The 25,692-nt window shown below is 40.4% G+C and overlaps 1 protein-coding gene across 6 annotated transcripts in view; it reads right to left on the reverse strand.

The window, feature by feature from the left end:
- LOC126400518 (palmitoyltransferase ZDHHC14-like) overlaps positions 1 to 25,692 on the reverse strand; it is a 69,558-nt gene that overhangs the window by 40,916 nt on the left and 2,950 nt on the right. For all 6 annotated transcript variants that reach the window (XM_050061262.1, XM_050061263.1, XM_050061266.1 and 3 more), the window contains exon 3: positions 6,448 to 6,608. In XM_050061262.1, the coding sequence (XP_049917219.1) occupies positions 6,448 to 6,608 (161 nt within the window). The remainder of the gene's footprint in view (positions 1 to 6,447; positions 6,609 to 25,692) is intronic.

Below are 25,692 nucleotides of genomic sequence, written 5' to 3' on the forward strand. Positions count from 1 at the left end.
TGTCAAATATTTGTTATCCCTTGATTACTAACAATGAGTATCAGAATCGGCCATGACCAAAACATATTTGTCAATCCCTAGAACATGCACACAGATGCACTTCAGAGCACTCACGTGCCCACCTTCAAACACCCGTATTGACTGCTCCTTCAGTCATGAAAAGCCTAAATGTCATGGCATCCTCCACTGATGTGCCCATCCTTCCTCCAGCAGCACAAGCTCTAAGCCTTCCAAAATCTATTTCCTCTGCTGGCCCAGGGTCTGGCTGGCAGCTTTGGAAAAACTGTGTGGCTGCCCTGACATTCACCAGCTAGCTTGGACCATATTAGGTGGAAGGAAGGAAACAGGCAGCTCTGACCATCTCTCACTCTGATTAATGCTTCAGAGAGTCTTTTGGATTTGGCATGTGCTAGCTGAACTGATGCCAGCCTGTCTAGTCCTGACATATTGGGCAGGCGGGCAGACATGCATAGACATCAAACATGGCACACTGAAGAGAAATCAACTCTTGTCTCCATCTCAGACCGGGATAAACAACAAGCTGTGCTACCTTTCCTGACCCCCCACTCTGTCCCTGAGCCCTTTATAGGTGCTCACAGTATTTCTGCTGCTTTAGGATGACACATACAGTATTATATTGCAAATGATGCAAACATGTCATATTTGATTTGATTTCTTTTTAAACAGGCTATACTTCCACCACCCACTCTAACCTCCCTTTCACAGACATCTGTCAGGCAGCAGAGATATCTGCTCACAATGACAGCAGAGGCCTAGCTATCAGCTTTCCCTCCTAGCAAACAAGGAGCATGAGAGACCTTGATGTCTCATATTGTACTGACATTAGGTACCCCGTTGTTTCGTCAACAGATCAATAGGAGCGGTGTCGAACTTGAGCCTTGTAGCACTTTGTGACTTGAAAACATCATTATTTATTTATGAGGCTGCTGGTGAATGACAAAACTTCTTGGGCTACTGGTGGCTGACTTACTCAGGGATTTTTGTTGTAATTAAAACAGCTAAATGGATACACAGAATACACATGAACATGATAAATGAGTGTAATAAATAGGTAGTTTGTCTATACTCAAATGTTATTCACACCCTCTAAATGATAAAGATTTTAAATGGAAGTTTTTGAGACAAATGTGTGACAGTTAGGTAAATGAAGTGAGCGAGTGCTGTATATCAAACTGTAAATCAAATAAGCAGCAGCTGAGCATATGGGCAACAAAGCCTGACGTGGTGCCGAGGCATTACATTCTGGCAGCTATGACATCAGGGTTTTTCCTGGCTCAAAATGAGATAGAGGTGGTACCATCCTGATCATGTGCACACGTGCAACATATTTTAGAAGTTCGAATACATACTATTATAAAATAAATTGTGGCTAAACTGTTACATGGATAGACAGGTGTTTCTATATTTTGAATTCCTGCATGTTAAAGTTGTACAAGAAAACAGAAATAGAGGCGCTGGTAGTTGTTTCAAAACAAGCCAAGTCCAATTGCCATTTTCAACAGCATTAATAAACTCTAACTGTCAATACAAAACTATCATTGAACAGCAGGAGAAGGAGTTTTGTTTTCTCTGGTGACTTTTTTGTTGTGGTGGCAATGACTTTTCTAGCCGAAACACTGTGCTGCACTGGGCTGGCCCTCGCAAACAGCTCTCTTCTTCCTCTTTGGCAGTTTAGGCAGTGCCTTTCCCGTTGAAATGCGCTGATTACAACAGTGCCACCACATCGGCGTAATGCCACTATTGCAGTTCCACCAAGTGCAACACTTGTTACAAAATGTTTTTCCATCATGACACCTGTCAGAGTGTTGTTGAATGCTTGAATGCAGGTTTGAAATTTGACAGAGGCGACCACCTTGTAATTCTCTTTGGAGTTACCCATGCTCGCTAAGCCTGTCAGCTTCTTTATTACCAGCATCTCCACAGTTGCGTAAGGACATATGGGTTAAAAAAAGAAGCCGTGAGTAAAAATGGATGAGAGCTGTCTCAGTGTGATGAGAAAGAAATGGCTAGGAATGAGTCCTGGTGTAAGTAAGAGAAGGAGAAATATGGAGCACTTACAAGAGCAAGCATGCACAAACACATGTACACAAAATGAATAAATAAGAGTGTTAACATGGGCAGTGAAAGACGATACTATAAACTATCGTGCCACTCCAAAATGCATTTTCATCACTGCCTCGACACAAACTGGCAAAGAGAAAACACAAGTGGTAAAAAAAAAGAGTAAGGAAGAGAGGAATAGGCAGAGACAGGCGTAAGTGTTTCCTTTTAGAAGACATTGTGAGGCTGGTTGGTGTTGGGGCTTGGGATGGGGTTGGATGATCAGGCTAAGCGCTAACAGATGTGCTACTAATGTCTTGCATGTAAAGCTGCCACGCCACAGCTGGGACCAAACAGCACTGCACGGCACAGGTCTGAACTAAGAAACCAGAGAAGTTGGTTTGAATAGAAGGACAGGACATTGGGAGGTGTGAGCAGAGACAGTGCACTATGAGACTGACAGAAAGAAAAACAAAACAGGGACGAAGAGCAAGAGTGCAATAAGCAACTCTATGAATAAAATGTGTCTCTACATTTTTACTCGAGGTGGGAAAACCCAGTGACCTTTACCAGTAGCTTAAATCTAACATTCCTAGCTTAAGGATACAAACCACCTAAAGTATTTATGTGTGCGTTTGTGTGTGTATAAAATGTCAATGCTATTAGAAGCCAGGTTCTTTCAAACAGAAGATAATGGGACCCATAATGGCACCAACACTAAAGCAGTCTATTAGTCTACTGGCAGCCATTGGATGTGGATGTTTCAGGGAAAGACTACAGATACCTCAGGGCATCCCAGCTACAAGCTCTTCTACAACTGAAATAAGCTTAACCTAACTGATCTAAACATTCATGTAAGTTTTTCTTGGACTTGTTTAACATCTGTCTTAGTGCATGTGTTGACGATTTCTTAGACTCCCTTGCAAAGCTATGCCGAATCCCTGCAAGCACACCAGTCAGCAATTAGGCTGGTCAAAAAAATGTTGCGATAACCAACAGGAATGTGGGCAAAAGCTACAAAAATAAGAACCATGTTGTAATAAAAACAACAGAATTTTCCTTTAGGAAAAGCCTAATCTGTTCTATCATATCACCGCCTGTGCTTCAGCTGCAGGCAACCAACAACATGACAACAATCTTTTGTCTGTTAACAAGAGATTCAAGTTTAGAACCAGCCAATTGTTACGCTTGGAAATGCACAGCACAAGAGCCAATTGGGATGAAATGATAGTGGAGAGGGGTGCAGAGTGCGGTATTTGGGTCAACATTGTTCATATTTTCAGCCTTTAATTTGTTTATCCTTTGAGAGAAATGCTTGCCAATATAGCATTGTACTTTCTGCACAGTGCTGTTTCAGCCCACTGCTCCAAGCTCTGTGCTTTACCTTCCCTCCAAAAGCTTTTAAGTCTCCTAATGAGATTAATTAAGCCAGTCCAGAGTTTGTTTAATGAGGCCCCAGTGGCCTGAAGCACAGAAAGGACCATCGCTGGGAAATAGAAGCTTCACATCACAAATAAAAAGGACCAAAACTTTAAAGGGGATTTTAGAAAAAGGGTTTAGAAAGTTAAACCTTTGAGTAAAGCGGTGATCATCCATTTAGCTTTAGGGCAGCGGGACACGTTTGGAGACTGGGATTCAGTCCTGCAATTTATTAAACTGGCACCATTTCCAGTGTAAATTCCAGTCTAATGTGTCCTTGATTGTCTCCTTAGCTCCTCTGGAAGAGGCCTCATGTAGCGAATTGCACTCTGATGAAAGTATTACTTTTGCAGTCACAACTTCAGTCATGATGGTTGCATTTATGTAGCGGCCTCAAACAATTTCTGAACAGGTAAATTATTGTTCATTGCTTTATATTGTCTTTCCAATGTCTCCCCTATGATGGGAACCACCACCAGGCCAAAAAAAATCTTTTTTTTAATGCCCAAAATAACACCGGTCAACCATTCCAGTTTTCCTCTATGTTCTTTTGCAGCAAAGCCCCATGTGCCATGAACTGCAGCGGCACACCGGGCCAAGAGTCCGTGGCTGGTTAGTTCACATGTCTGTAATAATATCAGGCCAGAAGAGTGTCTGTTATCTATTTGCTAAAGTCACCTGAACATCTGACGTGAAGATGACGTTGGTAGGCTACCAGTTACAAAGAGGCTCGGTGGTGAACGACATGCTAACATGCTAACAGATTCAGAGATTTTATGGTTTTAGCTGAGCTTAACCAGAGAATACTTGGTTAAAACAGATCAGTGATCCTGTTTTGCCCTCATTGTTCTCCGTCTTAATAAAAACTCCAATCCTGACATTTGCTCCAGGTGTTCACTACTATTTTGGAAGAAGGAAATACCTTGAGTAGCAGGCAAACCAGCTTTAAAAGTATTTTGGCTTGAAATAAGTGTTACGTGGTTGATGTGATTCATGCCGATGTGAAGAGTGGTTCATGTTGATTTCAAAAAGTAACTAATAAAGATTTGGGCAAACAGGCTGAATATTTAAAGAACTCTAAAGAGTTAAATGTGAGAACAAAATCTGGTGGCAGTAGGTGGTAGACTGAGTGTTTAGTTGTGTTAGTGTGTGATGTAATATTCTGAACTTAACAGAATGTTCTAGCTGTTCTATTATTTGCCTTCACTCAGTTAGTCATTGTATCCACATTGCTGATGATTACCAAAAAAGTCACTGTGTAAATATTTTGTGAAAGCCCTACAATATCACAATCAGGTCAAAAATACCGTGATATTTGATTTTCTCAATATCGCCAAGCCCTAGTCCATTATCTGTGAGATCATATATAGTGTTAATTGTAGAGAAAGGGAAAATTTAAATGGCCATTTGAAATCTTCTCAATCTCAATTTTTTTGCTTGATACCAGCAATGAAACCGCATTGGTAATAAAACAATCAGCTACATCTGGACAGAGGCTGCATCCAGATACTGAGGTCCTTGCATTACTGCATTAAATTTAAAATAAATTCCTGATTTCACTATATATGATGTAATGAATTGTAAACAGTGAAGCAACTTGGAGTCTTATTAACAGACTGAATCCACATCACAAACTGTTGTCTCAGCTATTTCTGAGCCACGGCGAGCTCCAGCCAGTGCTGTGCTGCTGGTAATTCAGTTACACCGTATCAAGTGGATCCTAATGCACCAACAGTTTTACCTTTCACATCACAAATTAGATTCAGAAGTTATCCAGATGAAATTTACGAGGCAGGTTATACATCAGATGGGGACCTTTGGAGAAGTTGGGAGTGAAATAAACAGATCAAAAGCCATTTGGTTGAAGCAGCACCAATATTTCACCTTAGCCTAAATGCAGAGTGCCAGTAAAGTCAGGGGAAGCTTGATCCCCATTTCTCTGGCAACACAGACAAACTCCAGACACATCAGCAAAATAATCTGGCACTCTTTACAGGAGGTTGTAAAGGCACACAGCAGCTCCAGTGAATCAGTACCATGCAGAGAAGCTTGCTCAAAGACAAATAAGAGTATCTAAGATAAAACATAACCACGGGCTCAGACAGGGAGGAAGAGCCTGGAGATACAAAATACAGTAACTGAATACAGTGCGTAAAAGCATAAACAGGGGTGGTAAGAAAACACAGAAATAGTGAGAAGACAGGAGAAGCACAAAAAAGCAGAAGCAAAGAAACAAAACCTCAAGAATGGGTTTTCATTCCCATTTTTCATATCTAAAGCTGGGCTCAGATACCAGGAATTTTGAAATCGAGTTGCATCACGCACATGAGAGGAAACTTCACAGATGTTCTTCTCTCTGATCTCAAACATGGACACACTACAAGATTCGATAGTAACGGTGCATCACACACTACAGGATATTATTAAGATTATCGTGCCAGAGGGAGCATGAAGGCACCACCTCACGTACTCTCAAGAGGAAGCAGATGTAAACAAAACGGTGACTGACATGGAGCAACATCTTGCTGTAAAGTTCAAAATGCTTTTCAATGGAGGAAAAAACAGAAGGCTTAATGAGTCTGGATGAGAGAATGGTTGGAGAGACATGATCAACACAGGTTGTCTATTATTCAGCTTGAATTGGAGGTCAGTTTTAACATCTGTGAACAGTAATAGGCTAGCTAACGTTAGCCTCAAGGGCTAGAGTGTTTCCCAATGCTTGGCAACACGATCAGCACCTCCTTACTGACATAATCATAACCATAATCATCCAGTTCGGGAGCTTTAAGGCTGAATCTGTATACCTCTTAAATTACCAGGTAACCTGGGCCGAACACCAGTAATGAGTCCGACCAAGGTCCCAGACAAGGTTTCTCCTTCAATTGTCAGGAGGGGTGAATCAAAGATAAAACATCCAAAAACTCTGTAGTCTGAGGGTGGCGTAAAATAACTTGATTGAAGTCTTACCTATTTGCCTCTCCAGGTCGGCTGCTTCATCTGGGGTGGCCCTGGGCAGCACCCCTGGGTCACTGAAGCTGGTTCTCAGAAGTGTCCCCAGTACAAATAGAAACAGCACACCTCCTATAACTGGGATGACTGGGGTCAGGTGCTGTGCCAGGAACGGACAACTGGTGTGACAGGAAGAGATAAAGAGATGTAAGCAAACAGCAGACAAGAGTTACACAGTTCAGCCAGACAGGTAATGCCTAGCTATGTACTTAAAACCTGAAAGTTCAAATTGAGTCTTGGAGGATTACTGAACAAACGTCAGCTGATGGCTCAAGGGGCTATGTCTGTCTGCCCAAATACAATTTGTTCCTCTAAGCATAAATATTTGTACATAACAAGCCTTTGCAAAACAACTGCAAAACAAAAAAGATCTCTACTTGTAGCAGAGACAAGCCATCGCCTTTACGAAGTGTTAATACCTGTGACTTGTTGCTTAATGAACAGTAAGTGGATATACAGACGGGCACACACGTAAGGTTCAGTCCCCCGTGTTGTAATCTGTTCTACTGAGACAATTTAGCATAATCCCATTAAACATCCACGGTGCAGGTGGTTATTACAGTAATCACATTTAGTCCCACAGAGGTGGGGCACAGGCTGCTGCATCTCATTTCATTTCTTGGTCTCTCGTCTATTGGATTGAGTTTGGGGGTCAGTAAAATGGTGCCATTCAACACAAGGGAAACTAAAAATGAACATGTGGTAACCATATGTTTTTGGGGAATACAAAATGGTACTGCAAGGTTCACAATAACAGTGTTTACATTAAGGTTCTTGCTCATCTACTCATGCACTGAAATGAAAAGCAACATGCAAAAAGGCAGTGTTAATCAAACCTTTAAGTATTGATTCTTTTATTTATTGTGCTGAAATACATCTGCATCAAATACTTTTGTCAAGTGACTTTTATTAGAATAGACTTTATTTATTTAAAAAAATACTTAAAGGCGCTGTATGTAAGAATGTGGCCAAAATGGTTACTGCACTCAAATTCAAAATACTGCTGCGAGTCGTGTCCGCCCCCCCTCCCCTACAGATTCGAGGTTGCTGGACAGCGGCACGCTGGAGACTGATTTGTTTGCCCACGGGCGGCTGCCGTGGCAGGGCCGCGTTGCCGCGTCCTTGATCTTCCGTTTCCAGCGGACTGTTCAAGCAAGTCCGGCTTCTCTGCTGCTAACGCTGCTGCCGGGATACAGCTGGGGAGACTGCTAATGCTATGTACTGGGACACTGCTAATGCTGCTTGCTGTGCTGCTGTAGCTCAGTTGTAACTGTAACTGATGCTGAGACTCTACTGACTGCGTGACTGGTAGACGGCGGTGGGTGGCGCAACAGGCCAAAACACAAATTCAAAACATAAACATGATTTGCGGACCGTAAAAATTTTTTTTAAATGCGAATATTCTGGCTGTACTATTGTTGTCGGTGAGATCAGTATGTTATATGAACATTATTCCTTAGTCTCTGTGACATATTAGGAGGATTTTACGACTATTTGCTTTAGATTTCTTACATATAGCTCCTTAACACCGGCTCCTTTTAGTAAAAGTAGAGGTCATTTGTTTGTATATTATGCATTAGTGACTCTTGCAGTAGAAGCACCAATTACTGCTGCATTACACTGAATGATGAACAAAAAGATGAAGCTAATTATAATATCAATTTCAAGCGAGGGAGCATAAAGCGCAGACTTTGCATAGACAGCATTGATAAAAACAACCCCAAATAAAGACAGAAAACCTCAAACAGCAAAATATATAAGATATACATATATATATATATAAAATATAAGCACACAGTTAAAAGGACTTATGAGATAAAGTTACAAATAAATCATCCGAAAAGAAACAGTGCCCATCAAATACGAACTGGAAGACCGTTCCAGAGTTGAGATGCCATTGCAGCCAACGCTCAATCACCCTTCGACCCAAACCTGGTCTTTGTAACAGCTAGCAGACCTAAACCAGCAGATCTATGAGACCTTTGTGGACAGTAAGGAGTTTACTGATCTACTGCGACTGGTCATGTAAAGCCTTGTATGTCATGGAGTAAAATTTTAAATTGGATTTTAAAAGACACTCTTAACTGATTGGTGGTATAGGTATTATCACCATCTACTAATTGCATTAAACAGCACTCCATGATTGACTGCCATTCAAAAATCAATGCAGAGAAACGATGACTGCATGATCATAAACTAACTGAGGATGCTTGAAGTGACAGTAATGGCTATAATAAACCGACAGAGGTCAACCATTGTGGTTAGTCTGTTTGTAAGCCGTAAATTTATTTAACACTTTACAAAAATGTCACACTGTACAGTCCTTCTCTAACCCTGACATGTATGATAGGTTGCTGACGGACATTATATCACTACATTATATCACTATCCCCTCTATCTAACCAGCCTTCAGATGGTAACACCTTAGGGGGGCGGCAGTTACATCCGCTGATCTATGCCAACAGCAGTTACTCTGATAAACGAAGCCAAACTATATTTAGGCTTGCCATGTTGGGTTCCATCAATGGTGGCGGATATGGAGGATGTAAATATGGACCTGGAGCATTTACTTTGCTGATCTGTGCTAATTGGGTTCAAGCATTATATGCTGCTTTCACCTGAACTGCTGGAGATAACTGCCCTTCAGGCAGGGGAAAAGGTCAGCCAACACATGACACCTAAGCAAGGAACACAAAGGCTCACTAATGTATTAGTGCACTCTTGAAAGAGTGCATGTTTCTAATTTTCTAAATATAAGTGGCTGGCATTATGCCATATTCTTAAGTGATTTGAAGATACATTTTGCTCATAAGCAGAGGAAGCCAGTTCACTATTTTTTTTTTTTTAAATAAAAAAGACTAAATCAGATCCAGATACATACAATAATTCTTTTGTTTGGAAGAGTGTTTAGGCTGTGACAAACATAATGTATACATCTTGTGCCATTGCCCCATCTAAGTGGACACAGGCCAGTCCTGCTGCTTCTCTACATCTGGAGTGAGACTGAACTCAGCAAAAAAAAACACGACTTGTCTAGGACATCAGCAGGAGGCTGCAGGCAGGACAACACGGTGCAGCACAAACATTTCTCCAGTCAAAAACTCGCAAGGTCACTGCACTGGACACTGACTGTGTCAATGTACAATACACACATCTTATGTCAGACACTTGCTAACAGAGCGTCCATTTTACAGCTCTCAGTGATTTGTGGTTCTTCCCCAGCCTCAGTCCTCTGAGCTGGGCTGCGTGGACACACATCATCCGGCACTGTGTCCTGAGATTTTAATCCAATACAGGGCATATTCCCATCTCTGGCTGAGACAGTGCTACAGACTATTTTTCTGCTTATAATCTTCCAAATCTGGCTTTCATTGTTTAGACAGAAAGCAGCTCTGTTGCTCCTGCCTATCAAAATACTTTGACTACAATCACTGGATGTACTAGTTGCATGTATCCCTTAGGCTATGCTTTGCCTCTAAATTCATGCAAACCACACAGCAGACATGATTATACAGCCAAGCATTAGCCTATTTTACTTCATTTGCCTAACACTACTGCAACAGTAATGTTTTGGTAATGTAGGCTATTCAAAGAAGAGAAAAACAGGCTTTGGGGGGGGGGACAATATGCTTATCTCCTGATTCAACACTATCATGATACTCCGTTGCCAATTCTGAATGTATTGTGATTTTTAAGTATTGCTATTCAACAAGTATTGCAATTGATAATATGATTTATTGTTTATTTATTGTAAAATCAAATATCAAAATATTTTGACCAAATACCTCCATATTACCATTACAAAATTATTGTAAGGTTGACTATTGGTGCTTTTAAAAAATATTAACACAATGTGATTTTTGATAAATAATAATCAGTAATGTGGATATTAGGGGTGGGGATGGATACAGCATAGTATCGCGATACTTTTGTGTGGCAAGATCGAATCGTCGCATAGTGCCAAGTATTGACTTTTTTTGAATTAGTATATAAATTATTAATATGACAAATACAAATTAGACTTTGGGTACCCTACTGGAATAATATAATCAATTGCTTTTTCAGCCCACTAGATACATTTCGCTGCAAAGTCCCACACTAGACCATGGGAAAAAGTTAAATCGTACATTCATAATAAGTATATCTGCATATCATGAGGCATATTTCCTAAAACACTGCACATCACATGTCAGTCAGTCTATCTGCCTTTTATTTAAGCAGCATTAAATACTGCATAGAAAAGTGGTAAATCAACTAATAACTGTTTTTATGGTCTTATTTTTTTAACTAATTCACACTTGATCACACAATTAAAAACTTGTTTTGTTACATGATGTTTTACAAACATAATGAAATTTATCTAGACGACAGGAGTGTGCATCACATCGCACATTCATTCACTTCATTATAGGGTTGCAATTAACTTTAAACAAATCCCAATACTATAGATTTGGAGTTGTCAATATTGCTTTTCTGTGTACTGTAAAGAGCAACGGTTACAACTGAGATACACCCTGCGAAGAGCTGGTACAAACAAAATGACTGAGCAAATTGTATTTTCTTGCTCTACTGCCACAGACGGAACAAAACGTATGTTTTCAGAAAGACAGATTTGCTTCAACTGCCAGAGAGAAAACAAATAACGAGAGAAAGCCAGCAGATTTCTGACCATTTAGACAGTGCTGAGAGGACGATTCTTAAGAAATGCTGAAATGAGATGACTACTCACAGTCACGCAGGGAAAGAACACGGTTCTTTGTTTCCTTTCTGGAGAGTTAAGTGCATGAAAAATGCATCATCTTCATCACATAGTCAACACAAACCATCCTGCTGTTGGCTGTTAGTGAACATAAATATCCACACTGAAGCCTGTAGGATTACCCGTGTCTTTTAATGTTTTTTAATGTTGTTATGATTGTGATGCTGTTTCTGCAAAGTTCCTGATGACCAAAATATCTGGAATGTTCTTCCACCAGGTAAAAAAAAAAATAGACATAAAGCAATCAACATCTATAATACAGATGTATTTGTTTTTCTATGTCAATACAAATAGAAGTTAGAAGTGGTAGAAATTATTTTTCTTGTTGTTTTATTTATTCAAATAAAATTTAAAGAGCTGACAGCAGAGTAGCTCGGTTCATTTTACAAATTGATGAAACATTTTTAATAATAAATAACAACAATAAAATCAGAGAAACTTCAGTGGAGCTTTCATAAATGAGAAACAACAGAATCACACAGGGAATATTTTTTTTAGCATTTCAGAATAAGTGATGGATAAAAACAACACAATGAAGCTTAGCTGCTAAATGTCAGCCCCACCAAAACATGCCGTCTGTTGGGAAAAGACCTGCCTCTCTGACTGTTCCTAACAACCAATGTGTGTACGAGTCTGCAGATTAGCTGTCTGTCTGCACCCGGAAAGCAGAAAATTTCAAAGTCTGATGTCATTACTGGGCATTTATTCATCTCCCCATTCAATCTGTCCTCTATTTTGTCTGATTGGTCACACATCACATTAATGAATCCACCAATTAGAGGTGCTAATGGGAAATCACTGCAGCTGTAAAAAGCTTGGCAGAATTTGAGTGAGGGTGCTACATTTGTAACAATTAACCCCAAGCCAAGATTTGCATGGTTGTAAAGTGATCACTGAGAAAATTAAGCCCTCCTTCCGAAATTCCAAATAAATGCAGAGGTCATTAAGAGCTACACATCCACAGAATCAGTGATGAGCTGCATGTTCTCACTTTCTGTAGGGAAAGCTAGAACGTACAGATTTGTGCTCTCTTCCATGAAAACATTATATTTCTAAACGTGTCTACTGGAAAGTGGTGATGGAGATGGCTGAGAGCGCAGCACAAACTGCTGCCTCTGTCCTCAGAAGCCGTGTCTCAATGTGTCGGACATCGGGAACATAATGAAAAGGCAGTCATGTGTGGTAGAAAGTGGCAAGTCGGTAGAAACGGACAGAGATTAAACACTGAAGCCATTAAAGAGGGGGGTGTAGATGCCACATCATGCCTGCCTCTTCTATGGACATGGATCAATAGATACGTGGACGAGCTGCAGGTAAGCAACATTTTGCCTGGTTTAAGATCCCCCTGAAGACAATGTCCTCGCGATCAATTTTTATCAGTCACTGGACATGAGCAGTGAAGACAACGAGCAATTTTGGAAACCACCGCTGAGTGGATATCGACAAGGAACTGGACATTTCCAACTTTACATCTTCATTTTCCTTTTAGTTTGATACCAAATCTTATATTTAACTGGGACTTTAGGGGCTTTGTTGCCATGGAGACGGACAGTATCCAATGTCAGACATGGTAAATTTTCGAAAGGGAATGTGGTTACCCTGGAAACAGCCACATGAGTGAGCTGAAGCCTCCAAGGAAGAAAAAAAGAAACAAAGACATTCAACAAGATAGAGAAAGCATGATGACACTCATTAAAATCCTTTTAAATGTCTCAGAAAACATTTTTTGGCTGATGAGGACGAAAATGGGATTATTGTTGGATTTGATCCAGAAATGGTGTCAAGACAGACGTCGCCACTGGGTGCTGACCACAGACGTAACCTAGGTTGAGGATTAAGGTGATGGAGATGTCTTCATGTGTTCCGTTGGTCTTAGCATAGTTTTACAGTTCTAAGTTTTTATCACTAGGAGAATAACTATGTTGGCTGGGACTAAGGCTGTGATGATAACCACATCACCGCAATACTACGGTCACATGCTACCACAGTGATGAGGTCACTACCGGGTTTTTTTTGTTATTGTTTTTGAGCCGATACAATAAATTCATTAAAAAATGCGCTACTTGGGTTTGATGCAGCCCCTTTGTTCAGTCACCACTTTGTAGCCTCGCTCCATGTCCCACCCACAGTGCTATGCGATGTGTGGTCAATGTCACCAGTAATAGCCTATCAACAGTGACGGCTGTCGAGCCACAGACAGCAAAGACGGAGACTGGAGCTGCTCTGCTTGGCGGTGGACTCGGAGCCGGTTGTTGAACATAAACCAGCAGGTGTTACTGCAGTTGCAAAAACAAACCAGTGTTTCCTCTGGTTACATTCTGCCATTAGCAATAGTAGTTACTGGATATAACCTTAGTTATATGAGTGCAAGAACTGTAAGACGAGGAAGAGGGAGTAAGAATGTGTCTGGACACAGACTATCATAGTTTATAAAAATGTAGTGTAATGATGATACAGACATTTCATACACCGTGTAACACAGACAAACCGATAGACATTCAACCCACGTTGGAGTGTTCGTATGAGTCAGCCGACACACAGTTTTTCACAGTTAGTACATAATTCAGTCAGCAATGTAGTTCATACACTTCGCTGTTAAACCACAGAATTAAACAATAACACTGATCACGTCCAAGCTCATAGTGGTCTTTGCGCAGGGCACCAAGTGTTGGCGGGGGCACTTTAAAGTTCAATGGAAAACTAAGACCAAAAACGTTTTGGAGGGCAGGGGCAGTACTGCTGTGAGAAAACACAAGAAAAAAATCCATACTGTTATATAGCTATGAGATAGGATTGGAAATATTCTACCCTCAACACATACTGTATAGAAAGACACTTGTATGGCAAACCAAAGAGGGCCTAAAGCTGAAATAATTTATTTTCGACAAATCCCTACAAAATAAAAGCTATGGGTAACTGCAGAGATTATTGCTAATACTCAAGGTAACAAAGAAAATTACAATGCCAATACCAGTACCCTTAAGTGATAATAGAATAGTTTATCACTTTTTCCCACTTCAATCCATATCCATCATGTGAACGGAGGCATTTATTTGCATAAAATGCCATCAGATAGACACCACAGGTTGTATAATATAGCCATACTTTCTAACATTTTGGTGGCATCTCGGCACGCTGAACTGCTAACTCCGTCAAATACATTGTGCTTAACTTCACCACACCACAAACTGTATGAGTTGTAGATGCTACAGTAGTGTGCAAGGCATATGTCGCATTAAATCTAAGAACACGTGCAGTGATTGACTGCAATCCAAACCATACAGATCCGGGTACAAAAAGAATTGAAAGCAGGTATCGTTTGACTGGAGACGTTTCAATACTTCTAGGTATTAGGTTATTTCAGTCGATACCTTAAAAGGTATTGAGTACTAATTACAGCCCTACTCTTCATACTAACAAACTGTACTCTAAGCGGACAACGATCATATTACTATACAGAGAACTCTAGACAGACAGATCTATCATTGGCTACTGTGGGATCATCTGAAATAAACTTAACCAAACATTCATAATGGAAAACATCCAAAATAAACTCCTCTTGTAATGATTGTCAAAACTCTTTTCCAACTCAGTTAAACCCCCAGCACCACAGGCCAACAAAAATAGCCTCATAGGCCATCAAAGCAATCAAAGCTGAAGTTGTGCATTATGATAGCTGGTTTGGAACAAGTCAAGTGTTCAAACATAGACTGCAAAGCCAAGGTCTGAGATGACAGCTCTTTGATAGCTTGTCCTGATAATTACTCATCAAAAGGTACTCATTTATAAAAGCATACAGCATGACTGTGTGAATAATGTGTGTGAATTATTGACTGCTGAAGGCAGTGCAATAAAGCTATGATGGCCAATTCCTAGAACAAACGCCATAATGATATATGGTTAACGCATCTGCAAGAGATATTACCGTATGTCACTGTAGAGCAAAGAGTAGCACAATGCACTGTGAGTAATGGACTTTAATCAGAGGATGGTTACAAGCATTCAGACAGCAATAAGCAGCAGGGGGACACATTATGTTGACAAAAGCAAAACCTAATGTTTGCTGTGTCTTTAAATAAGGAATGCTCATTGCTTCCTGCTTTCATTCCACTGGAGGGAGAAGCACTTGGTGCTGACACACTTGAGACTGGTGCACAGAAAAGTTAGCAGATGAGATTATGTAATACACCATTGGTTTGGGTTTTGAATCCCATGACCAAATTAGAGCATTTGAGGGACCAGGGTGGTCCCAGTCTTCTCACCTAAACTGAGGAGTCCACAACAAGAACAATAAATATAATGACAACGATGTTAGCATCCACACTGATGAACAAGGCTCTCTGCAGTGCATCTGTCATGTTAAACGTGAAGCTCTGTAAATTCGGATGAATTTTATTTCACTGTCAGTGTTTCTATCATTCATTAAATCACTCTGAAAGTGATCCTAAAGACACGGTTCACCACTGCTGTTGTTGTTTTATTTGTGGTGTGGACTCCAACAATGTATATATTTATTTTTATAGTTACCATTTTTTAATCACTTTAAACAGCTACCTTGAACTGTATTAAGTAAAGTCCAAGGAGATCAAAATTTACAGTTTTCATCCCCTATGTATTTCTCAATTCCAATCCAAAAAGTAAATAATACACTTTCATTATTAAATAAATTACCTAATTTTAAAGTTGAATCATTAAAATAAAAATTCCCCCATCATAATAAAGCACAGTTTCTTTACAGCCTCATCAAATCAGCCTTTCCAGTCATGACTGTCTTCAGCTTTTCCCTTGTTCCCTTTTCAGAAATCAGTATGCAAGGTTCCTCGAGTTCCTAGTGGTGAAAAAGAAACTAGAATGGCAAGCTTCAACACTAGCAAGGCTAACTTCAGTTTTTCAGTAGTGACACAAAGTACCAAACTCTGCGTCAGCCATTGTTTCCTGCAATGTGACAGCTGTCAGCTGTGTGTGAATAATGCTTTAAATAAAACAGGGTAAAGTTCACCACATGACAGCTTCACAGGGTCACATACACTGGCACTTTACTTATCTATGCAGCAGGTATAGTTTAGTGCTGCATATGGTAAAATGTTTGGGATTGACTTTTACTGTCCTAATCTTGACTCTTTCAAATGTTCTTGCAACATATAGGCCATTTCTTGACTCATATTTACTTAGTAATTAAGCTTTGACTAAACAGCCAACATATCTAATGCTAGACAAGTTCAAAAAAGTAATCCAATTTAGAACAATTTAATCCATGCGCAATCCAATAAAAGCAATACACATGAACTTTATTCTCTCCAGACAAACAAAGCCACGGTCTAAATTAACTTTTTGGCTTTACAAGGTGGCTGCCAGATGAAAAACAGTTACCAGACAAACAGATTTTTTACCAGCCTAGAATAATAAAAGCTTTTTACTATTGCAATTTGCTATTATTAATATTTAACATGTTATCTTGGTCTCATTATTCTTATTTTTATAGTAGTATGCAGTAAAAACAGTAACACCAGCTATGCAGAAATATTGATTCAAATGTTTAAACACTGAAGTGAAACACATGTGGATCATATACCTTACAAATGTAGATCTATAAGGATAATTTATTAAGGAATAGCTAACAGGGGTTTTTCATCTCTTCAGATGACAGCAACAAGTACCTCACATACTGTTACCAAACGATTTGATGACTGACGCACTGACGTACACACGACACATGCAGCACAGCAGATCTAGCAGACTGAAGGGACAGCAGACCAGCAGCTTCCCCCACACATGTAGGAAGTTTGTTTATTTTCTACCAGCAAGAATGATGGTTGGTTTCCACAATTCACTCGCCAAAGACTAAATTTACTCGCATTTGGCGGCTGGCGAGTGTTAACTTTGGACCTTGCACAACACTTAAAACACAACTATTTTAGTAAACCAAAAGGTCAAGGATCACAAAGATGGTTTAGAGCTAATTTAGACTCAGGTTGCCTACCTCTCTGCCAAAGCTTCACTCTGAGTAGGAATCATTAAAATTAACAAACAGGAAACAGAGGAGGCAACGTCAACGTTTAGCATGGGAATAATCACATAAAACCAATCTGTATGAGCTCACATCCAATCAGGTCTATTTGTGTGTCTTGCTTATTTAGACTTCTCACTAAACAAGCACAGGAAGAGGATGAGTCCTGTCAAAACAAGATTTGATTCCAATAAAAATATTTTTTATTTTGATCACACAAATATGTCCCAAAGGAGATATGTTTCACCACACAACTTTCTCTCTCTTATATGCTTACCAGCAAATATCGTAGCAACCAGAATAAAGAACATAAACTGAAGAACTGAAAATACAACCTGACATTACAGTTCCTTTTCAGTGAGTGTCCTCTGTGAGGGACATATTCATTATTTCCACAGAATACCAAAGGTAATCTTTCTACCTCAATAGGGTCTCCCGAGGTTTTCCTACTCATTTGCTTCCCAAAGGGTGCACTAATCTCAACAATAATCCAATCCAGATTACCGTTATCACATTTCCCACTAAATCCTCTTATGATGCCAACCAGTTTTTCAAAACTCAGCTGGCAGTTAAGCTTGAGGGACTTTCATCTCTGCTTGGTGCAACCATGTGAAGCTCGCAGCACTGTTCGCTGGCTGTCCTTTCAGCGTCACCTGGGATAAACTGCACCCTCGTTTACTTTCTTCTTCAGCCATAGAGCTTTGAAGGCAATCAATATCCTATGATCTGCAGAAAAGGGTCTGTCAAACATAGATCATCCATCCTTCATCGTACACACCATCTGGGCCTGCAATTCTCTTCAGTGCTTGCTCGAGAAGAGGTATAGTTTACAAGGAGATATTACTCAGTGGTGATGCAGTACCAAATATGTGATTGTGTTTAAAATGTGCTGAACGTTGTGTTAAAAATGCATTTGAAGCACTTGCTTTTGCGGCCTCTCGCTCCAAGTCTCATTACTCATCTGGCTACATGGATATAAGGCTTTGTCAGCTTTGCCTTTTATTACATTTTGATTGCTTTTGATGGCAGGCAAGGGCAGAACATGAACCTCATTTTAGCCGTAGGCCAAGTCATTTGTCAATGAAACAACTGAACATGACACGCTTTTGCAAATGGTTACATTTTTTTTGCCCAGACTACTTCATTGAATCATGATTTCCCAGCACCTTTCGCACAGATATCACTAGTGCACGACACAGCCTCACAGGACTGCAGTGGTCATGCGTGCATTTGAGAACTCTGCAAAACCGTTAGCATAACCTTCCAACATGTGCCACGCACTCAATTACTGCTGGCACAGGGAGCGGATATGCCAGCACAGGAGGGCTGTGTGACAAACAGAGGGTGCTGGGTCAATTGAAGGCTTGGAGCGAGCCGGAGAGAGGAATCGCACTACAAAAAGCAAACAGCTGGGCATGATTCCTGGTTTCAATGAGCCTAGGTGACAGATCGGCCTCTTGATTCAACAACAAAACAGACAGCGGCGATAAAGTCTCTGACAGAATGTCCTGCGAGGAATTAAAGTCACATCCCAAACACATTCACTTTTGAAATGACCTAGATCTGGCTAGCTGATGTTTATACATGATTAAACACTCAAGTGCAGCATGCTCATTGTTCTGATTTACCCACCTGAAAAAGGAGCAAAATCTGAGCATTTTATGCTCTTGTGTTGGGCTTCTGTGTGAAAATGTTTATATCCTTTATTCAATTAAGTGTAAGCCAGTGAGACTAAATCAGGAATGGCACACTACTCTAAATTCTTATTTGACAGTTTGGCTTGAGAGGAATGCTTTTCTTGTCTCGAGGAAACCATGTCTACCATGGGTGTGACTGTTCAAATTATGTGGACAAAGACTCTTTCGCAACTGTGTGCCTTATGACACTCTAAAAGCTGACTTATTATTTTGGCCCAGCATGCAGCAAATACATTTGCTATTCTTCTGGAGCAGTGTGCAGAGCTAACATTGCAAAGAAAAGAAAGAGTCGACATTTCACTGGTTTCATTACATTACATTTACAACAACAGGACAGCAAAAGATGGCATGCTTGTTGAGGGGTCTTGAGAGCTATTGTATTCTCTGAGTGAGGCAGAAAATACAATGCCTGGGGTGTTCACAAAAAAGTGGTTTTGTTCCTATTCACAAGAGATGACCGAAGACCACTTCTAAGAAACTTGACCTCTGCCTACTTGTCCATTTAGAGTGTTCTTAGGAGGCCACTTTATTAAACCTGTGGACAAACATGATTATGTCAGCTTAATGTGGTTTGTGCCAGTTCAATTTCTGAGCAGGTTTCTTTTCAACAACTTCCAGCATCTGAGCTGCCAGGATTATCTGCTGGTGCAAAAGGAGACTCTTAAAAATTACTTGGAAGATAATTTATCACAAGACTAGACAGCATCTCGTGAGATGATCTACATGACAACTGTTGAACCAGCACAAACACGCTTCTACATAAAGATAAGATGGCACACCTTAATGTGCTGATGAATGAAGAGCTGGTGAAATTAAGATCCTTATGCCCCTATTCCACCAAAATGAGCATGTGTACATGAGTTTTTGAAAGCCACTAAAAATAGGTGATAAACTCCTTCCACATTGCCTGTAGACCATAGCTGCGTACACGGCTCTGCAGCCGAAGAGTATGACTTTCTGTGTGTGGGTTTTGTTTTTTTTTTGGTTTGTCACAACTGACGTCACGCACAGGCCAGAACACTGGTCAGTAGCGCGTTTACCCAGGTGTTGTATTTCCATCAATGCTAATCGGAGCCAGAGCCAGACCCGATTAATACCTGTGACTACAGCAGAGTCACCTGACCCATGTGTGATTGCCGATCATAATCTTCCCCATTACACTTTTTTTTGCAGTGGGAAAAGGGCTTTAGTCTTTGTCAAAGTCCAGGTAAAACAAAAATAAGCATGTTCTGAATGTATTACACCACAGAAAAATATGTTATTGACCACCCAGCCAAATATGAAAAATCACCAAGTATATAAAATTAGTTTTCAAAACTGTAAATAAAATAAGCAGTATTCTCTGCTCTGAGACGCTGGGGGCACTGAACCGAACAACGAGCTGCTGTGCATCAACAGGCTCTCTTTAGCAGCTAACCAGATAGCACACAGAGTCTATAGTAGCATAGCACACACCCCTGAGCCTAAGAACAAGCGCTGCCCAACGGCGACAGACTCTCGTTCTGCTGCTAACATCAGCAAAAAGCACACCCACAGCGATGAACACTAACTGCCAGTGGGCCAGGTAGCCAAATTTGGACTCAAAGACTGAAAGTTCTGTTAGTGATGGCCATTTAGGTTGTGTTTATATGGTTGTGGCATTTAAAAGAGATGTTTATTCATGTATTTATTAGACTAAAAGAGCTAAGAGTCAAAAATGGGGTGAAAAAAAAAACAAAACACTGATGCTATGCACTCTAATGATAGTGGTAACAACACCGCTGTGCTCCATTGACTCTAATGCAATCATTTCAAATTCCTTCATTTTCAGGCTGGTTGTGTGGATTGGGAGCCTGGGGCACGTTGTGTATTAATGATACTCATTACCTGGAGAGGTTGGAAAAAAATATACGTTTCTTCCCTGTTCCAAAACCAAAATCAGACACTGAAAAGTGTAGGGTTAGCTAGCTAGCTACTGAAGATATAGCCTACAGAGCATACACACATGCTGCTTTTGCTTTTTAATGAGTATAACAGTGAAAAAAGGCAGACCCTGCTGTACAGGAACCAGTGAAGGGAAGCAGGGAAACTTTGCTGATATTCATCCAGCTGTGTGTCATCGCATTGTGTGCAGATGAATGTTGTTTGACTTCCCCTAGAGATCCCAGCCTGTCCAGCAGCGGAGGTCTGACTGCTGGCAGCGGCACAGGGACGAAGCCAAAACCGTTCATCTGCACACACTGTGATGCCACACAGCTGGTTCAACATCAGTGAAGTCTCCCTTTATATTCATTGTCCTGTGTGGCAATCAGCAGTGATGTGGTGGTTCACTTTTACACTGTGATCTGTAGCCTATAGTTCGGCTTTAGCTTCTAACTATCTTTGTCTTTTTAACCTGTTGTTGCTGCTGAGTCAGTTTGACATCCTGGATATATCCTTCAAACTCTGTAGAGCCCTCTGTCTGCTTCTCTCTGGAATCACTGTTTCATTTTTCCAAAAACATGATAATATCTCTTCCGGGAGTGCAGTTATTTACAGTGTGGGCTACATGCTTACTCTGAAAGCTTGTCAACAGTCGGACCATCACAAAGGGGCGGGGCGTAGCAAAAGTTCAGTTCAGTACTATACAGTTCCCTGTCGTGACACATTTTTAACAAGTATTTTCTAACATATATCACGTGTTTATAAAGAAGTCACTGATTTTGATTTACCTTGACTTCAATGTCACTGACAGACCAAAGTGAAAAAACTGTTTTTACGCTTTCTTCATACCCATCATTTACCTTGTCTCCCCTCTCCACAGCTAAATCTAATCACTCTTTCAAAAACTACTGAGCTTTAAGTTGATCCTAATCGCATACTTAGAGGTTTATAAAGGCAGCACACATTCAGGCAATCTCCCTCTCCATCCTGTCAAAATCATGACTAGTAAAAGTGCAGATTTGGATTAGGCAGGTGAAAAATGGGTGTGACTAGAGAGTAAGAATTTAAATAACCCCCTTCATTAAAGCTGCTTTACTTGTAACACAACTACATAGTCATCTAAACATCAGATACACTCACTGTTTACATTTCAAGTGGATTACTCATCAAGCCTCCTTAGGAATTTCCATGCTCAGTCAATGCAAGTTTGCAAGTAAGAACCCATCTGTCTTCTTAATTAGCTAAAACCATCTGATGGCATTCATAACAGCATCACTGTAGCAAACCAACTGCCAAAGTGGGTCACATTTTTCTGAATCAAACCAGAGTTTCTACCAATCAATCTTTCCAACAGTATAAAAGCAGGTTAGACAATTTCCCATAAGTTAGTTTGTCGTAATTACCCGAGCCAAAAATGGCTGACTTTGCAGCGGCTTTTGGCGCAACTGCTACCCCTTCTGCTATTTTGCAATAAACTGCAATAATATTTACAAACTACCAGCAAGCAGGAAAACATAATTGCGAAAAGGTAATATCTCCAACTGTTTGAGAGCTGAAAGTTTATTTTGGCAGGTAAATGTATCTGGTTCAAAACCATTCTTGTTAGACAAAGAAATTCCCCATGATTTAAACTTGTCATGCAGCAAACACTCCCAGGCAGTTTTACCGGAAGACGTAAATTAGATGTGTCGAAGCACAGCCCGTTCTTCTATTACTGAAATGAACTGTAGCCTACATGTGCCGATATCAAGTACATGAGCTGCCCTGATCCCCTCACAACTGACTTCAGTTTCGGTGGTTTTACTCAATCAATATGAGCATTTCTACATGGTAACAAGTGAACTGTATGTGTAACCTCATCACTTCAAGATAAACATTTTGCAATACAGTTTTGCAAGAATGAACACTGCCAGAAAGCTTAAGATTCCTCTTTTGCCATTTAAAGAGCTGCAGGCGACAACCAAAAACTCTAACATTCAATGTGTCATCAAGGTATCATTACCCTTTACAGTATGCTTCCTGTTATGTGGAAAACACTCAGCAGTTCACAACTACTTAGAAAACACAGCGCCCAGTTATCGCAAATGTATGGAAATTAGATTAGATCTTAATTTTACTAACATACGGGACAAGGAAAATAAGCAAATCCTCACAGTTAAGAGGCTGCTTGAATTCTCTGCTTCAAAAAGTAGGGATGTGCGTGATTAGTCGACTAGTTGATTAAATGTTCTTACCTTTGCTGATGGGCCCCAGAAATACTTGTTAGTTAAACTTATTACTTGCGTTAACTCAATGAAAAAAGTGACTTAATGGCTCTTATAATATGTTAGACCATGTTGTAAGTTAAGGATATAACTGTGCTCAATCTTGACAGTTTTCTAAGTGTTTAATCTTCCATTTAAATGTCAGGGAAATTAGTTGTTAGATACATCCCCAATCAAAACAGTCACCAATTTTCTGTTGATCGACTAATCTAGGGGCCTAGAAGGTAGAGCAGGTTGTCAACTAACCACAGGGTTGGACGCTCATTCCCCACCTACTACCGTCCAAATATCAAAGTGTGCTTGGACAAGACACTGAACCCCAAATTGCAACCGATGGTCAAGCCAGCACCGAGCTCGCTGCCATCAGTATGTGAATGAGAGAGAATGAATGCTTTGGATAAAAGCACTGTATTAATGCAGCCATTTCAAATCAACACTAGAAAATGGTCCTTCAATAATCAACACGAGTGTTGCCACTATTCACTGCTTAGTGTCCTGATGACTGGTGCATTCCATTTTATGACTCTGTCCACCTCAAATACGACTAAACAGGAAGTGTTAAGCCTCTTCTCTGCCCAAAACTGTGGTTCTCCAGATCGATTTTCTCAGCAAACAAAATGGCATAACAGAACACCACTTCAAACATCTGCCTGAGTGAACTTTTACAAAGCATAAGGGAGAGACGGCAACATGTGCAACAACACCACACATTGACGTCTGGGGGGAGCCAGCATCGGAATAATAAACAGACCAAAGTCTGCCGGTCACTAACAGAGTTTATTGTGCATGGCTGAGCACCCCTTAGACAGACAAAAAAAAACAAGCTAAAGGAAATATGGAGACGAGGAAAGATCTCTGTTAAATGTTTTTTGTGTGTGTGTGTGTGTGTGTGTGTGTCTCCATCCCTAAACACTCGCCATCTGTTGACTCCTTCTAGACTCCACTAATCAGAACATCACCTTTAAACAGATACGGACCAGGTGTCATCCGCCTGATTTAAAGTATCGTAATAAGAAACAGAGGTAATTCAAGAGACAGACCGAATGAGAAGCTGTTCTCCACTATGCTGCTGACAACTTGCGAGCAGGGTTAGAAAAACACATCTAATCGAAACGCATTACAGTTAATGACAACAGAAGCCAATGTGCAGGTCTGCTGACTATCGCCCTGTCCGATAAATGTCTCCTTTCAGCTGATGGGAGTAGGGTGGGTGGGGAGGGGAGACAGTGAGAGAGAGGAAAACCAGGAGGACTCAGTCAGCCTTGGGGGCATGGACAGTTGAACAAGCAGGATAGTGCTAAGCTGAAAAGTGGCTTTGTGGTTGCATGGTGTTCCTGAAAATGTCCCCTGTAGTCACAACAAACAGAGGACAGTACACTGGGCCCAGCTCCATTGACTGGCCACAGTGTAGGAAATTAAGCTATCTGAGGGGGGAAGGTATCATCAGGAAGCATCTGGCATCCTCCATGTGGGTGCTGGGGAACATCCAGGTCCGAATGGACACTGCGGTACACTTCCCTCCCAATTTAGTATTTTTAATCAACTGTTCCATTGTAAAGAGAGTTGGGACGTTTTAGCCTGGGATGTCCTCTCTCTAGCATGTTGCCCTTTGGTCATAGGTTATGTCTGTATCTCTGCTGAGGTGACAATGTATTGAAAGATGAAGTGGTCCAGAGGTCACTGCTGATAGATGTGTAGCATTGTGACTGTGAAGAACTTTACACACAAGGCAAACAAAAAAACATACCTGGCAGTGGTTTGGAATGGCACATACAATCAAAATTTAAAAAATCAATACAGCATAGTATGGTGATATTTTGTGTGGCAATTTTGTATCAATACGCGTGTAAGTGTATCAAAATCAGCTGCTTTTTCAGTCCACTAGATACATTTTGCTGCAATAGAAATGACGAGAAATAAACAGAGAGAAAACTTTATATTTTAACATCAAACAAATTTGGATTACGTTTTCTTTTGGATACATAATTTGCGGTTGAAAAATGTAATAAATTGCAATATATCGCAATTCATGTTATTGCAATGTACAGAATATCATTTAAAATCGCAATAACTTTGCATCATGACCCAGTATCATGATAATATCCTATTGTGAGGCCAGTATTTACATTATGCTACTAACACTAGTAGCATGACGAGATGCTGACCGCCTAATGTACGCTAAGTGCTCTACATTTGGCATTGTTTCTAGTTGCCAAGAGACAAAAAAAAGCTGGGCTCAGCACTGACACTTTTTACCCAGCTGTCCAATCACAGTGAAGGAGGTGCTCTTGCTTAGCATCAGCAATGGAGGAGAAATTAATACTGCTGGCCAAACACTGGTGGTCTGTCCTTTCTCCATGCTTCAACCTTCCCTTCATCCAGAGCAAGTGCTCTACCTTGTGCCAACAATTTTACTTCTGCAGATATTCTGTATCATAGCAACCAGGCGCAACCAAATCGACTCAGCTGAAATAATGTTGCACGAATTTCATTTGTTTTAAAATTGTCTTTCTTTTGTCATTTGGAAACAGCTAATTTACAGAGCACTAAAATCAGGATAAATTAAGCAATTTG

Source organism: Epinephelus moara, chromosome 14 (assembly GCF_006386435.1).
Source record: "Epinephelus moara isolate mb chromosome 14, YSFRI_EMoa_1.0, whole genome shotgun sequence".
Classification (NCBI taxonomy): Eukaryota; Metazoa; Chordata; class Actinopteri; order Perciformes; family Serranidae; genus Epinephelus; species Epinephelus moara.